The 16406-nt window shown below is 44.3% G+C and overlaps 1 protein-coding gene across 1 annotated transcript; it reads left to right on the top strand.

Moving 5' to 3' along the window:
• Positions 1-1497: 1497 nt before the first annotated feature.
• Positions 1498-10916, top strand: LOC115464211 (SAYSvFN domain-containing protein 1-like). The gene is made up of 3 exons (XM_030194601.1): positions 1498-1597; positions 8527-8779; positions 10054-10916. The coding sequence occupies exons 2-3, from the start codon at positions 8552-8554 to the stop codon at positions 10387-10389; spliced, it is 564 nt and encodes a 187-aa protein (XP_030050461.1). The 5' UTR covers positions 1498-1597; positions 8527-8551; the 3' UTR covers positions 10390-10916.
• The last annotated feature ends 5490 nt before the right edge of the window (positions 10917-16406 follow it).

The following is a 16406-nucleotide window of genomic DNA, read 5'->3' as shown; positions in this document are numbered from 1 at the left end:
TAATTATATTCCAGCTAATATATCTGATGGTACTACATGCTGTCTAAGTCGACTCACTATGGTACTTCCCAGTAAACATATTTTATTTTCTAACTCCTCACATATGCGATCCAAGCGTATGACCCTTGCTGCCAATTGCAATGATAATGTTAAATTTCTGAGTCAAACTGAATATCTGGCACTTGCATTTTCATTAATAGGTGTCCCTGCATTGGCAGCGGCAAATGCAAAAAAATATTCGTGAATTAGCCTGTTGGGCAATTAAATCAATCAATGCAACCTCCACTGCTATTAGTTTACTTAATGCTGAGCAACAGCAATTACGTCATGGAGTTTTACAAAATCGAGCAGCCATTGATTATCTTTTATTACTTAACCATCATGGTTGCGAAGAGTTTCAGGACATGTGCTGTTTTAATTTATCTGACAATTCAAAGGCCATTGACAAACAATTAGCTTTCCTACGGAATTTAACTACTCATATTACTATTCATAATAACCTACTCTCTGATGTATGGGATCAATTGTGGCAATGGATCCCTTGGACCTGGCTCCGCCCTATTATCCAGTATTTAGTCATTGGTATTTTTGTTTTCACTATTTTTTGCTGTTGTATACAATGCATTCCTAACCTTTTTTCTTTATGTTTTCCTCGTCCATTCGCTCCAACACGTCACTCTGCTCAATATGTTTATAAGCTATTACAAACATCTCCACCTCCATCTCCAGCTGGCACACCACGGAGATTTCATTAAAAAAAAAAAAAAAAAAAAAAGGTGGAGATGTAGATAGAATGTATTTGGATACAGGCAGCAGATGATGTTTTGTATATTCCTGAGAATCTAGCATGTGATGTTTTTGTTCTTTCCTGAGAAAGTAGCAGAATAGCAGGTGATGTTTGTACATTCCTGAGCAGGTTCACGAGCTGTTCATGTAGAGTTGTTCTTGTAAGCAATGCATGATCATGGTTGTGTAAGCAAAATGTAACCAATAGTAATGATAATACATGTAATATCCATGAATATTCATAGAGTATATAAGAAGGGGATTGACTCCCAAATAAAGAGTTTTTTTGCCCAGACACACGAGAGGAGAGTTATTTTGCAACAGGGTACAAATGTAACAAAACAAACAAACAGTGGACTAGATAGGTTCACTTCCACTCCCGTCTATTAATCCTCCTTGCTGAAGCCCATTGGATTAATCTCCCTTTCCCTCGCCTCCGCGCGGCCATCATCCCCGTTCACCCAAAGCAAGCAAACACCCATGAGCTGCTCCTCCTCCTGTGTCCATGTATGTTGTCGTTCTTTATTGTTGGTAGGCAAATTTTATTTGATTTCATTTATTATTTTCAAACATGCCGGATGCACACAGATGAAATATTGCTTTCATCGGTTAGAGCAGTAACTAGTTCTAAACTGTTAACGGCAGTCTGACTTCCTGGAACGAAATAGCCTCCGCGACCTGGTGATGTCATCAGTCTGCGCCACGCAATGACGTATGATGAACAATGCAGAGAGCGAGTCAGCACGAGTTAGAGACAACGTTCTGAATCGTATTCGGCCGAAACCCTGTAGGGACACCTGAATCCTGGCAGGTGGGTTATTACTGCACTAAAATTCATTTGCCTCCTGTGCAGTTTTGAAGAGAGCAGTGCAGTTAAATAGGATTTCATCATTGCCTGGCAGAGCAATTCCAGGAAAACTTTGTTCCTGCATTTGTCCAGTAAGAAGGCTGTTTGTTTATTTATTGCATTTGTATCCCACATTTTCCCACCTCTTTGCAGGCTCAATGTGGCTTACAGTACATCATGAGTGGTGTAAATAAGAAGAGAATAGACATTGTGTGGGTTACATGATAATGTTAGAACATGATAGTTTGTGTTTCCTCTTGCATTTTACTAATTCCCATTAGTAAAGGTGAGTAAATAGGAGACACAGCAGGGTGCATGTGGCAATTGTCGATCAAACGACTCACCGACCTTTTGTGTCCGTTTTGCACATTAAATTTGCTTGCAGTTTGGATATGATGATACAGATCACCCTGATAAAGATGAGAAAGTTCACCTGCCACATTGGGAAGAGAGACTCACAGTGTGAAATTCATGCACTGGCCCACAGACTTTTTTTTTTGTTGTTACATTTGTACCCTGCGCTTTCCCACTCATGGCAGGCTCAATGCGGCTTACATGGGGCATTGGAGTCTTAAGTGACTTGCCCAGAGTCACAAGGAGCTGCCTGTGCCTGAAGTTGGAATTGCACTCAGTTCCTCAGGACCAAAGTCCACCACCCTAACCACTAGGCCACTCCTCCACTGTTGCTAATATTTGAGATTCTACATGTAGAAGTCGGCCCTTGCAGATGTGGCCGCGCAGGCTTCTGCTTCTGTGAGTCTGACATCCTGCACGTACGTGCAGGATGTCAGACTCACAGAAACAGAAGCCTGCGCAGCCTTCTACATGGAATGTTGCTAGTGGAATAGCAACATTCTATGTAGAATCTCCAATAGTAGCAACATTCCATGCAGAATGTCCAATAGTAGCAACATTCCATGTAGAATCTCCAATAGTATCTATTTTATTTTTGTTACATTTGTACCCTGCGCTTTCCCACTCATGGCAGGCTCAATGCGGCTTACATGAGGCAATGGAGGGTTAAGTGACTTGCCCAGAGTCACAAGGAGCTGCCTGTGCCTGAAGTGGGAATCAAACTCAGTTCCCCAGGACCAAAGTCCACCACCCTAACCACTAGGCCACTCCTCCACTGTTGCTACTATTTGAGATTCTACATGGAATGTTGCTATTCCACTAGCAACATTCCATGTAGAAGTCGGCCCTTGCAGATCACCAATGTGGCCGCGCAGGCTTCTGCTTCTGTGAGTCTGACGTCCTGCACTTACGTGCAGGACGTCAGACTCACAGAAACAGAAGCATGCGCAGCCTTCTACATGGAATGTTGCTAGTGGAATAGCAACATTCCATGTAGAATCTCCAATAGTATCTATTTTATTTTTGTTACATTTGTACCCTGTGCTTTCCCACTCATGGCAGGCTCAATGCGGCTAACATGGGGCAATGGAGGGTTAAGTGACTTGCCCAGAGTCACAAGGAGCTGCCTGTGCCTGAAGTGGGAATCCAACTCAGTTCCTCAGTTCCCCAGGACCAAAGTCCACCACCCTAAGGTTCAGTGATAGGTGGGTGATAAAAACAGATCCCAGTGTGTGAACGGAATCACGAGTAAGCAGTTTCCAAACCTGCAATACTACTACTACTACTTAACATTTCTAAAGCGCTACTAGGGTTACGCAGCGCTGTACAATTTAACATGGAAGGACAGTCCCAGCTCAAGGAGCTTACATACGCTAATTGAACTGTTTGAAGTGTTAAAGTAGCTGTTTGAGGGGGTCAATCCATAAAAATAACGCATGACGTAGTGACCTTCCGTAAAACGATTGAAAACTTGTTTATTTAAGAAAGCATACAACAATAACAACTCATCATAAATTCAAATTAACAAATCGCAACTATACAACATGTATTCTCTAGATCTCTACTGTTTTTGCTAATTATCTTGATTTCCAGTTTAATGATCCAGAACTGTCTCATAATATTTGCTTGTTAAACTACTACCATGTTTTATCATTATCATGTTACCCAAGATCCTTCAGTAATACTAAATGTATATTTTCTTATGTATTTCCACTATTCATGATGTAATGTAAGCCACATTGAGCCTGCAAAGAGGTGGGAAAATGAGGGATACAAATACAATAAATAAATAAAAATTGTATATTCCCTGTGGCTATCCTGAAACAAGACTGCATGAACTAAGGAGGTACATTTGATTTTTAAATTAAAACCTCTGAAGGGGGGCAGACTCAAAAAAGATGTCAGGAAGTATTTTTTCACGGAGAGGGTGGTGGATGCTTGGAATGCCCTCCCGCGGGAGGTGGTGGAGATGAAAACGGTAACGGAATTCAAACATGCGTAGGATAAACATAAAGGAATCCTGTTCGGAAGGAGTGGATCCTCGGAAGGTTAGCCAAAATTGGGTGGCGGAGCAGGTGAGGGAAGAGAAGTTGGTGGTTGGGAGGTGAGGATAGTGGAGGGCAGACTTATACGGTCTGTGCCAGAGCCGGTGATGGGAGGTGGGACTGGTGGTTGGGAGGCGGGAAATACTGCTGGGCAGACTTGTACGGTCTGTGCCCTGAAAAAGGCAGGTACAAATCAAGGTAAGGTATACACATACGAGTTTATCTTGTTGGGCAGACTGGATGGACCGTGCAGGTCTTTTTCTGCCGTCATCTACTATGTTACTATGTTCTGTTGTCTGGATTGGTTAGGCATGGAGTGGAGATTATGTGATTCCAACTCTTGGAGAAGGGGAGGAGAGGGAGACCTAGCTAGACCTTGTACATTGGTGACATTTAGAAAGTTAAGGTTACCAGATGTTTGGCTTCTAAATCTGGGGCACATGGGTGAGGGCAGGACAAGGCAGGGTGGAGCCTTACCTTGGCAGTTTTCCACCATAAAAATTATAATCTTCATCTCTCTTTTCTTCCCTTCCAGGCCAGCCATTTCCACTTCTCTCTCACTTTCCAGTAAGCCTGACCCTTTCCATCTTTCTTCTCCTTCCAGTCCAGCCATTTCCACTTTTCTCTCTCTTTTTCCAGTAAGCCCGACCATTTCCATCTCTCTTCTGTCCTCCCCCTTCCAGTCCACCCATCTCCACCTTTTCTCTCTCCTTTGCCCTTCCAGTAAGCCATCACCATCTCTCTTTCCTCCCCTTCTAGTCCAGCCTTCTCCACCCTCCCTCTCTTTCCTGCTGTTCCAGTAAGTTCAGCCATCTCCACCCCTCTCTCTCCCCCCCCTTCAAGTGCAGCCATCTTCATCTCTCTCTGTGCTCTTTCCTTCCAGCCTAGTCAATTCCACCTCTCTCTCCACTTCCTCACCCAGTCTAGCACGAGCACCTCTCTGTCCTCTCTCTATCCTCTTCCAGCCCATCATTTAATTCTCTTACTGCCCCCTCCCTATACTACTACTACTACTTAACATTTCTAGAGCGCTACTAGGGTTACGCAGCGCTGTACAATTTAACAAAGAGAGACAGTCCCTGCTCAAAGAGCTTACAATCTAATAGACAAGAGTGAGACAAATATAGGACAATCAAGCCATTGTGACATCACTGATGAGGTTGGCTCTTAGGCATTGGTGGAATGAGGGATTATGACATCACAATCTCAGCTCTGGTTAAATCACTGCTATATGTAATACTACTACTACTACTTAACATTTCTAGAGCGCTACTAGGGTTACGCAGCGCTGTACAAATTAACAAATAAGGACAGTCCCTGCTCAGAAGAGCTTACAATCTAATCTCCCTATCCCGGGTCCCCAGTCCCACAAACCTCCCTTTGCAGCTTCCAGCTTCTTCCCTTCGGAGTCAGCATTACAAAGTTCAGGGGTGTAAAGCGGAGTCCCTCCCTTTCTGAGATACACTTCATGTTTGCCAGGGTGCCTCCGCATCACACTGCTGCACTTTGTAATGCTGACACTAGAGGGAAGAAGTCAGAAACCACAAAAGGAGGTTTGAGGGGCTGATGCTGGCGGGGGGGGGGGGGGGGGGCGTTACAAGACAGGGAGATCCTGGAGCACTTGAGGGGAGGCAGGCATGGCAATAGGAAACTACTAATACTGCACCTCTGTCCCTATTACAAAGAAAAGCGTTGCCATACAGGGACAGACTGAAGGTCCCTCCAGCACAGTATCCTGTTTCCTACAGTGACCAATCCTTGGCAAGACCCCAGAACAGTAAAACAGATTTTATGCTACTTATCCTAGAAATAAGCAGTGGATTTTCCCAAGTCCGTTTTAATACAAGTTTATAGACTTTTCTTTTAGGAAATTATCCAAACCTTTTTTAAACCCTGAGAACGGAACTTCTTTTACCACATTTTCTGGCAACGAATTCCAGAGTTTAATTACACATTGAGTGACGAAATATTTTCTCTGGTTTGTTTTAAATTTATGGAAAAAGAAGCCAGCAGATCAATATTAACATCAGAAGGATTTTATTGAAGATACCGTATGTAAACAAATTGCCCGACACAGGCCGTGTTTTGCCCACCAAGGGCTGCGTCAGGGGCTACAATAAACAAACAGATTGAATTATAATAAATAAAACATCAAATTTAAAATATAAAAACAACATACTTAAAATATAAAAACAACATACCACCATAGTTTCTCATATATTCATGAACAAATAGATAATGTGTAAGGTATAAAATGATAACAAAATGTTATACATACATGTATGTAAAATCTAAACATGAATAAATAAGTATGTGGTGTACATAGAAAGGACCACTTAATACAAATAAATAAATATATCATCCCATCACAAAAAACGCTTATATGTATTTAAAAAACGTATATATATAAACATGTATACGATTCCCAACATATATATAATAAATAACCCTCTAAATTAAATCGGGAATTTTTCAAACTTGTATAGCAATATTTACATCAAAAAATGTTTGAAAATATCATATGAGTGAGTCTCCCTCTGTGCAAGGAACTTGAAAACCCAATTCCTATTTTCTTTAAATTATCAAAGGACCTCAAATCTCCTACTGGGGAAGCTACTGCAAATATCAATCTGCAAGTATACATCTTAACCCTATTCTTATAAGGAGTCAATTACTATCACAGGTCCTAGTGGAAGAAGAACAGGAGAAAAACAGACCAGATGTAAAAAAAACTTTGAAAATGCTCTTGAAGTTAGGGGGAGGTGCCCTGGACTGACTAACTGTTACCCGAGGGTCAGGTCTGGGTTCATTAGTAAGTATTCGTGATTTGGTTTATGTGGGTGGTCTCACTGTGCTTTAGAGTTATAGTGGTGTAGAAGACAGAGAGTTTTTTTAGATCATTCGGTTTTCTCACGTAAATGTGAGTCTGGTCTGTTTTTCTCCTGTTCTTCTTCCACTAGGACCTGTGATAGTAACTGACTCCTCATAAGAATGGGGTTAAGATGTATACTTGCAGACTGATATTTGCAGTAGCTTCCCCAGTAGGAGATTTGAGGTCCTTTGATAATTTAAAGAAAATAGGAATTGGGTTTTCAAGTTCCTTGCACAGAGGGAGACTCACTCATATGATATTTTCAAACATTTTTTGATGTAAATATATAATAAATAATACATATCTATATAAGAACATATACATAAAAACAGCAAAGCAAGGGCACTGGTATACAGCATTAGACCTTGAACATATATAAATATGTAAAAATATTGTGTAAAGGAATAGTCCATAGACCGTTATTAAATGGACTTGGGGAAAATCCACTATTTCTGGCATAAGCAGTATAAAATGTTTTGTACATATTTGGGATATTGCCGGGTATTTGTGACCTGGATTGGCCACTGTTGGAAACAGGATGCTGGGCTTGATGGACCTTTGGTCTATCCCAGTGTGGCAATAGTTATGTACTTATGTGCTTGGGATTCTGAATGGAATCTTTCTGCTCTTTGGGGTTCCACATGGAATGTTGCTACACTTTGAAATTCTGCATGGAATCTTGTTATTCTTTAGAATTCTAGAATCTTGCTACTCTTTGGGGTTCTACATGGAATGTTGCTACTATTGGGTACTTGTGACCTGGATTGGCCACTGTTGGAAACAGGATGCTGGGCTTGATGGACCTTCGGTCTGTCCCAGTGTGGCAACACTTATGTACTTATGTGCTTGGGATTCTGAATGGAATCGTTCTACTCTTTGGGGTTCCACATGGAATGTTGCTACACTTTGAAATTCTGCATGGAATCTTGTTATTCTTTATTTATTTATTTGTTGCATTTGTATCCCACCTTATCCCACTTCTTTGCAGGCTCAAAGTGGCTTACAATACATCATGAGTAGTGGAAGAATGTTAGTAATATAAACATTTAGTATTGCATGATCTTGGTTAGTATGATGATAAAAACAAAGTTGTAGAATCTAGAATCTTACTATTCTTTGGGGTTCCACATGGAATGTTGCTACACTTTGAAATTCTGCATGGAATCTTGTTATTCTTTAGAATTCTAGAATCTTGCTATTCTTTGGGGTTCTACATGGAATGTTGCTACTATTGGGTACTTGTGACCTGGATTGGCCACTGTTGGAAACAGGATGCTGGGCTCGATGGACCTTTGGTCTGTCCCAGTATGGCAATACTTATGTACTTAATTGCATGGGCTGATCTTTTCGGGTGTTAGCAGTATTTTAGCATTGATAACTGTATAATTTAAAAGAAAAAGTTGCTTATTATATTGTATTGTATCTGAGATACCAGCTTCAGCCACAAGACAGAATATAAATAATTTGATATCATACATTAATGTGTACCCGTGTCCATAAGTTATATATCCATACACAGCATTGTGTACTGTTTCCTGGTTAAGTGAGTTCAGCGGAAGTTTTTGTTCTGAGCTTGTCATTTCGCATCATAAGCACCTTAACCTCTTCTTTCCATTTGCCAGGTCAGGACAGTGTGTGGTGGTGGCGATGGAGCAGAGGTTAGCTGAATTCAGAGCCAGGAAAAAAAAAGCCAAGGCAGAAGCTGGAAAAGGAGGTGAGCCGGGGTCTACGAGCCTGGAAACCGTGAAAGAGACGAAGGGACTCGTCACAGTGTTCAAAGAAAAACTGCAAATTCTGGGCGGAAGAGGGAGGGCAGAGGAGTCGCAGGCATCTGGAGTTGCTGCTGAGACTTGGAGTGACCAGCAAAGTGTATTGGTAAGGGCCTTTTGCTGTTTTCCTTATCTAAGAACTACTCAAAACAGTGAACAACCTAGGCAGAGCATGCCGTAATAAAAACACTACATTTAAAACTTAATACAACAAGTAAGAAATCAAGACAGTGCTTAAACTATAGCTACCAACAGCAGCATCCCATATACGATATCAAAACTGGGCCCTGTACCATACTACAGATATTGTCTCTGGCCCAAAGAGCCTTCTCCCTTCAGATGGCAGACAGCTCCACCCAAGAGGAAATTCTGGTGGGCGTACAAACCCGAAAATAAACAGGACCTTGGGTACCACTTCTGCTTGCTCTGTCTCAGTACATCTGTGCTTTTAGCAAAGAAATGGAAAAGGGAAGGAGGGGAGAGTAGGTGGGAGATGCTCAAATTTAACAGGATTCCTGGTATGAGAATACAGTTTGGGCCATGTACACCTTTTCTTAAAGGAATTTGATTTCATTTCTGGGAAGGTGATCCTACAAGGTGAACGTTTTTGTATAGTGCAGTAGAAATCCCTTTAATAAGACATGGAGTGGAGGAGTTGCCGCCTAGTGGCTAGAGTACCGGCCAGAGGTGGCCAGTTCAAATCCCACTGCCGCTCCTTGTGATCTTGAGCAAGGCACTTAACCCTCCAATGCCTCAGGTACAAACTTAGATTGTGAGTCCTCCTGGGACAGAGAAATATCCAGTGTACCTGAATGTAACTCACCTCGAGCTACTGAGCAAAATCTAAATAAATAATAATAACATTCCATATAGAACCCCAAAGAATAGCAACATTCTGGAATCCTAAAGAGTGACAAGATTCCATGCAGAATCTCAGAGTAGCAACCGGAGTGGAGGAGTGACCTAGTGGTTAGAGCACTGGTCTTGCAACCCAGAGGTGGCCGGTTCAAATCCCACTGCTGCTCCTTGTGATCTTGGGCAAGGCACTTAACCCTTCATTGCCTCAGCTACAAACTTAGATTGTCAGCCCTCCTGGGACAGAGAAATATCCAGAGTACCTGAATGTAACTCACTTTGAGCTGCTACTGAAACAGGTGTGAGCAAAATCTAAATAAATAAATAGCATTGTGATACTGTCAAGTTAGCTTCTTGTTTTAAGAATTATTTTCATACAAGGCAACATACCAGACCTTTGAACAGTGTACTTATTCTTTTGTATTAGGTACTTGTAAAGTGGAATTTGCTTTACAACTATTTCTAAGACTTTTTCCTCAAACCTTTACTGACTTTTGCTTTACTCTCTTCTCTCATCATTGCCAGGATATCCCTCTTAGCCGCAGACGTTCCTCAGGGGATGCGTTTACTACCCACCCGCTGCTGTCACGGTGGCTTCTGCAGATTAATCCCCTCCTCTTGAAGTTCCTTCTCTGGTTGGTTTTGCTGGGACTCTTTGTGGAGCTGGAATTTGGACTGGCATATTTTGTGCTTTCCATGTTTTACTGGATATATGAGGGAACTCGCAGCCCGAGGGAGAGGAAGCCGGGGGAGAAGAGTGCGTATTCTGTGTTCAATGCAGGCTGTGAGTCTCTCCAAGGAACCTTGACTGCAGAACAGTTTGAGAGGGAACTGCAGTACAGACCAATGGCTGGGCAATAATAATAATTTATTTTTAATAAACTTTCAGGCACTTTTTTATGTCCAATATATATGTTATATACTTATGCAATAATATTCAAAAAGTCTAGGCATTTAACTTTGAGTTAGGTGTCTAGATCTGCTAAAATAAAAATTCTCCTCGCAGAGTCCCTAAATTTAAGTGCCTTTTCCCTCACCAGTCAAGTTGACTTAACGCAAGTGCTCGAACTACTAAACCAAATTGATTAAAAGAACATCTCCGATGACTCTGTAGAACACAAGCAAAATTAAAAAAAAAAAAAAGTGTCTCCCATCCCCAAATCCTCCACGAGTTAGACTGGCCAACTATAACAGAGTCTTTTTAACGAAGTACACCAGCCCTCGTGACCATGACCTAAAAGTGGGCAGGGCTAGCCGGAGGAATGAAGGTGGGGCATCTTAACATGGGGGAGGGCAATCACTGGCCTAAATATAGACTTATAGCAACCTAAGGGGCCCCTTTACCAAGTGGCAGTAAAAGGTGGTGTCGGTGCGTGGGATTGCTGTGTGCCGTGGCGCTAGAAATGGCGTACAGCAGCCCCGGAATTACCGCCAGGCTCCTGGGCGAGCCTGGCGGTAGGACCGATTTGCCGTACGCAAACCCGGCGATAGACCCTACCGCCTCTTCGTAAATGGGCCCCTAAATAAAAGCACACATAGATCTTTGCATATGGCCTGCTTAGTCTCTGCCGTCTGTGATGGCGGGACAGTTTTGCCTTTAGATTCTTTTAGTGAGTGACTGAAATCTGTTAGCAAGCGGATTTCCAAAAGAAGTTGCTACTTGGACTTCCAGCCTGAGTGGTTGATAACATCAAATCCTTAGGCGTTAACACGGGTTTTGGAGATGGTACCTGACTTGAATTAATGAGCAGTCGTTTAATACAGGCCACAGCGGCACATGCGATAATGGATATAGCCGGGTAATGGTACTAAGAGGGTTTTTTACTAAGACGCACTCAACATTTTTGGCGCGTGCTAAACGTTAGAGACACCGGTGCATTCCCATGGGCGTCTGTAACATTTGACGCGCCCGCAATTTTAGTGCGAGCGTCTCAGTAAAAGACGCCCTAAATGTTAATGGCCGAAAGCTGCGGTTATGTTTGCCTTATGTTGCTGGAGTGGTGTGAAGACAACCAATAAAAATTCCTTCTGTTGTAAGACCATTAAGGAACGGCAGTCTTTCTTTCTTTTAACTAATGGCGTGCATCCGTTTGGAAATGGAAATGAAAAGCGTAAGTACATATAAGTACATAAGTATTGCCATACTGGGAAAGACCAAAGGTCCTTCAAGCCCAGCATCCTGTTTCCAACAGTGGCCAATCCAGGTCACAAATACCTGGCAAGTTCCCAAAAAAGTACAAAACATTTTATACTGCTTATCCCAGAAATAGTGGATTTTTCACAAGTCCATTTAATAACGGTCTATGGACTTTTCCTTTAGGAAGCCGTCCAAACCTTTTTAAAACTCCGCTAAGCTAACCGCCTTTACCACATTCTCTGGCAACGAATTCCAGAGTTTAATTACACGTTGAGTGAAGAAAAAGTTTCTCCGATTCGTTTTAAATGTACTACATTGTAGCTTCATTGCAATGTAGTAAATTTAAAGCGTAACAGAATTGCTTGACTTTTTCAAATGCAGTGAGCTTTTTCTGCCCCTGCTCCCAAATTTGGGGGTTTTACTCATTTGGAAATTTAAAAAGAAAAGCCAAGAGGAGTTGATAAATCATAAACCTTCTTTCCCATCTCCTTCCCCGGACACCACTTAACCCATGGAGTTGGAGTTGTTGAAATGGGGCAGGAGTAATCCCCATTCACTGCTGCTGCATTGGGTCCCATTTTCGAAATGATGTGGGCCAGCTAGACTAGAGCCTTACAACAAAATACACCGGCCCTCATGGCCATGACCAAAGAGGTCCAGCAAAAATGTACACACGGACCAACCTGGTGGTTCATCTGCAGTGTTGTGGATTTAAATGACATCATCACGGTTTACAAAGCAGAAGTAATGAAATGCACAGAGAAAACATACATGATCCAGATAAAAAAAGGGAAGTAATGTAAACAGGAAGGGGAGGTGACTAGCATGACATAGAAAGGCAGACAGTGTAGGAGATCAGAGAAACTGGAGGGGTGTGAAGGCAGACAGCCATCTCCAGGAGCCAAGACATCTTAACGTTTGGAGAATGAGCAGATAACAGTCAATCAAACATGCGAGTATTCTCTCTGGGAGGAGGGGAATGTTACATGTGTGCTAATCAAGAAGTCTGATGTATTGAATCATGAACAATTGTACCGCTGTCTAGCCATTAATGTGAAATTTAGCTACAGCTACAGCCTCATTAAAATCCTATAGCTAATTTTTGCAAGAGATTTCTTGCATGTGGCCAGCTGTAGCAACATGTGAGAAATTAAAAACTAATCCCTCTGTTGGGTGGTTGCAGCATCAGTTTTAAAGGGGCATCTTGCTCTGATTCAGAGCTTGAATCCTTGGCAGCCTTTAAGTTCCAGGTAAGGTAGTGGCCCTGAACCCCTTTCCCTCCCCCCCAGCCCTGCCCTGACTATGGCTTAATAATAAGGTTCTCCCTTCTTGTCCCCCAAAGCCTCAACTTGCTTCACCTTAGCTGACTCCAGCAGAGGGGTAGGGGCACTTTTCGGTCATTCCTGCCCTCTTCCAAACCAGCAGTGCATCAGCACTAGTGGTACATTGGGAAGTTGTGTCATCCCGCTAGAGTCTGGTGCCACCATTTTGGAGGAGGGGTGGGGATCCCTCCTGCTCCATTGTGGAGTATTTGATTTTGGCTTGAGTTGAGGCTGGGAAGGAAGCAGGACCTAAACCAGAGGCCACTTTATTTTGGAGGTGTGGTGTTTCATGGGGGATGGTGTTTAGGAGAGGGCAAGTTACATTTGAATTATTGAGTCCCATATTGGTGCAGAGCAGGGGCATATTGGGCCTGATTTCAGAGCGATTCAAGCAGGCCGCAGAGGCTCTGACCCCCTTCAGTCGCTCTGAGCCACTCAACTGCTGATATTCAGTGGCAGTAAACCAGGCATTGCTGTTGAATATAATCTGTGACCACTCACCAGAAAAGTGGGTAGGTCATAGGTGGCACTAGGGTGGAGCTTAAAAGCTTTCCTAAATTAAGCCGCTGAGTGATGTGGGCTGAGCCCCCTCCACCCAGCCTGCAGCAAGCAACAAACTAGTCCCACATCCCCCCAAGAATGCTCCCAAGCCATCCAGGTAGGCCCCTCTGGGCCTACCTGTACCCCTGGTGCTCCTGAAGTGGTCATTGGGGCAGGAGAGCAGCCCCCTTGATCCTGCCCCTTGTGTCTTTCCAAAATGGCTGCTGCAACCTCGCAGCAGTCATTTTGGAAGGGCATCATAAAGGGCAGGAGCGAGGGGGCTGCTCTCCTGCCCCTAACCACCACTGCTGACCACAGGTAGGCCCAGGGAAGGCTTATCTGGATGGCAGGGACTAGTTTCTTGCTGCAGACTGGGGAGAAGGGCAGGGAAGGAGGGGACCTTGGGTGGGCAGGAGGGGGCTCGGGGGACCAGATTTTTAAAAAAAGGTTGTGCGAATGCCAGCCCGATATTCAGCAAGGGGCCCATATAACTGTCTTATGCAGGCCCCAGTTGAATATTAACCGGGCCTGGACAAGCTCCAGGTGGCCAGCCTACCCAAAATTAGCCCCCGATACTCAGTGCCAGGACATGGCTTGGCGCTGAATATCAGGGGCTAATTTAGCTGGCAACAATCAGCGTTTAAAAAAATACTGACTACCACCGGCTGAGTATCAGGGGGATTGGGTCTACTGGCCCATCAGGGATTCGAGGCCGCTCCTAGTAGATGTACCTCAAAATGCTAGGGCAGGGGCTACTTTAAATCAATGGCTGCTACTGTATGAAATCCTGTCTGGGATCTGAACAAAGAAATACACCAAGTTTTCGCATATTACCCTTGTATTGAAACAGCTACACTGGCTTCCTGTTCCACACAGGGTGCAATTTAAGATGCCTTTGCTGATACATCAAACCTCATATTCAACTGTTCCAAGGTATGTGGTTCAGACTCTCTCTTTATCAACCATGTCGCTGTTTGCGCTCAGAGACTGCCGTATGCTTATCCACGCTTCGGCTTGCTAATATTCATTACTCTGAAACTAGAGGTGCTGCTTTTTCAGTAGCTGGTCCGTCACTGTGGAATAGATTACCTGGATTTTTACGGCTGTGTTCCAGCACTGTGCAATTCAGGAAGTTGTTAGAGACTCATCTTTTTATTACTGTGTAAAGGATGCGTAGCTTGTGGACAGTATTTAAGCAGACGGGATTGAATAGGGGACGAGGGATATGGTTGTGTGTATTTTTATCGTGATCTGATTAGATTTAAGCAGACTATAGATTTTTAAAATAAAATATAATATTCACAGACTGGGTTTTGGAGCAGCAGTTCATTAATGTGGCTGTGATATGAAGTGGTTTATTAATATACTAGCCGTTAAGCCTGTTAAAACGGGCAAGTATTGGTATGTTCTATTTTGATGTCTAACTCCCTCCCTCCCAGCTGCAAGGCCCCATTCCCTCCCCCCTCCCCTCCCAGCTGCAAAGCCCCCCGCCCTCCCTCTTTCCCTGCCAGCTCCAAGGCCCTTTGTCCCTCCCTCCCAGCTCCAAGGCCCCCCTCTTTCTGACCTCCCATGTCCAGCATCCTCCCAGCCAGCTCCAAGGCCCTCTGTCCCTCCCTCCCAGCTCCAAGGCCCCCCTCTTTCTGACCTCCCATGTCCAGCATCCTCCCAGCCAGCTCCAAGGCCCTCTGTCCCTCCCTCCCAGCTCTAAGGACCCCCCCCTCCTCCCAGCTCCAAGGCCCCATTCCCTCCCTCCTCCCAGCTCCAAGGCCCCCCTCCGTCCCTCCCAGCCAGCTCCAAGGCCCCCCTCCATCCATCCCTCCCAGCTCCAAGGCCCCCCTCCTTCTGAGACCTCCCATGTCCAGCATTTCTCCTGCCCTCCCCTCCCTCCCCCTCTAGGTCGCCGCCCCTCTCCCCCCAAGGTTGCTGCTACCGCTCCCCCCCGGGGCCGCCGCCACCCCCCTCCACCTGGGCCGGGCCCTCTCCTCTCCATTAAACGTACAGCGCCTCACCTCCGAAACCGCAGCAGGCAGATTGCCTCCCGTCGGCCTTCCTTCCCTGCCTGTGTCCCACCCTTGTGTGACGTAACGTCAGCGAGGGCAGGACACAGGCAGGGAAGGAAGGCCGACGGGAGCTGTTCTGCCTGCTGCAGTTTCGGCACTGTAAGTTAAATGGAGAAGAGAGGGCCCGGCCCGGGTGGAGGGGGGCGGCGGCGACCCCGGGGGGGGGGGGGGAGTGGTAGTGACCTCGGCGGTTCCCTCCCTCCCCTTCCGTGTGGTGCACTCCTTAGCGCAGTTTCCCTCTCTGTTCCGTCATCATGTCTTGACGCGGGGGCGGGACAGAGAGGGAAGTCTCTACTGCGCATTTGCAGGAGGTGAGTCGGTCACTTGCCGTTTATATGTTTGATTTTTAATGTAAAGGTGTAGCCAGGGTTCAGGAATCTAATCTGACTTCTGCAGGATTTTGCTGCTGATTTGAAATTTTAGTATTCATTGAGCACGTTACAGGTCACTTTGCAAATGCTACGGTTGACGCAGATTGTGCTGACGTAATTTGGGTTAGTGGGATCCTCGTGTTTATAAATGGGTGTAATTAACCTTTTCCTGAGCATCTCAGAGTGTTAAATAGTCTTAGTTATGTGTATTGCAGTGTTCAAGCATTTGTTTTCCTATCAGGGCCACGTGGTTTCTGAGCTTCCCTATCTGAAGCGTTTGATTTTCTGTGTTAGAAGAGTGACTAGTGATACTACCCAAAATCTTAAAATCAATTCAGAACCATCTAAATTTCAGGTAATTACTGAAGACCACCCTGTTCAAGAAGGCAGACTCAACCTAACTTACTTCTTTGTAACAGCAAAATTCATGGACTCTATTATCTTTTAT

Source organism: Microcaecilia unicolor, chromosome 3 (assembly GCF_901765095.1).
Source record: "Microcaecilia unicolor chromosome 3, aMicUni1.1, whole genome shotgun sequence".
Classification (NCBI taxonomy): Eukaryota; Metazoa; Chordata; class Amphibia; order Gymnophiona; family Siphonopidae; genus Microcaecilia; species Microcaecilia unicolor.
Note: the sequence above shows the minus strand (reverse complement) of the source record. Positions and strands in the feature narration are given on the sequence as shown.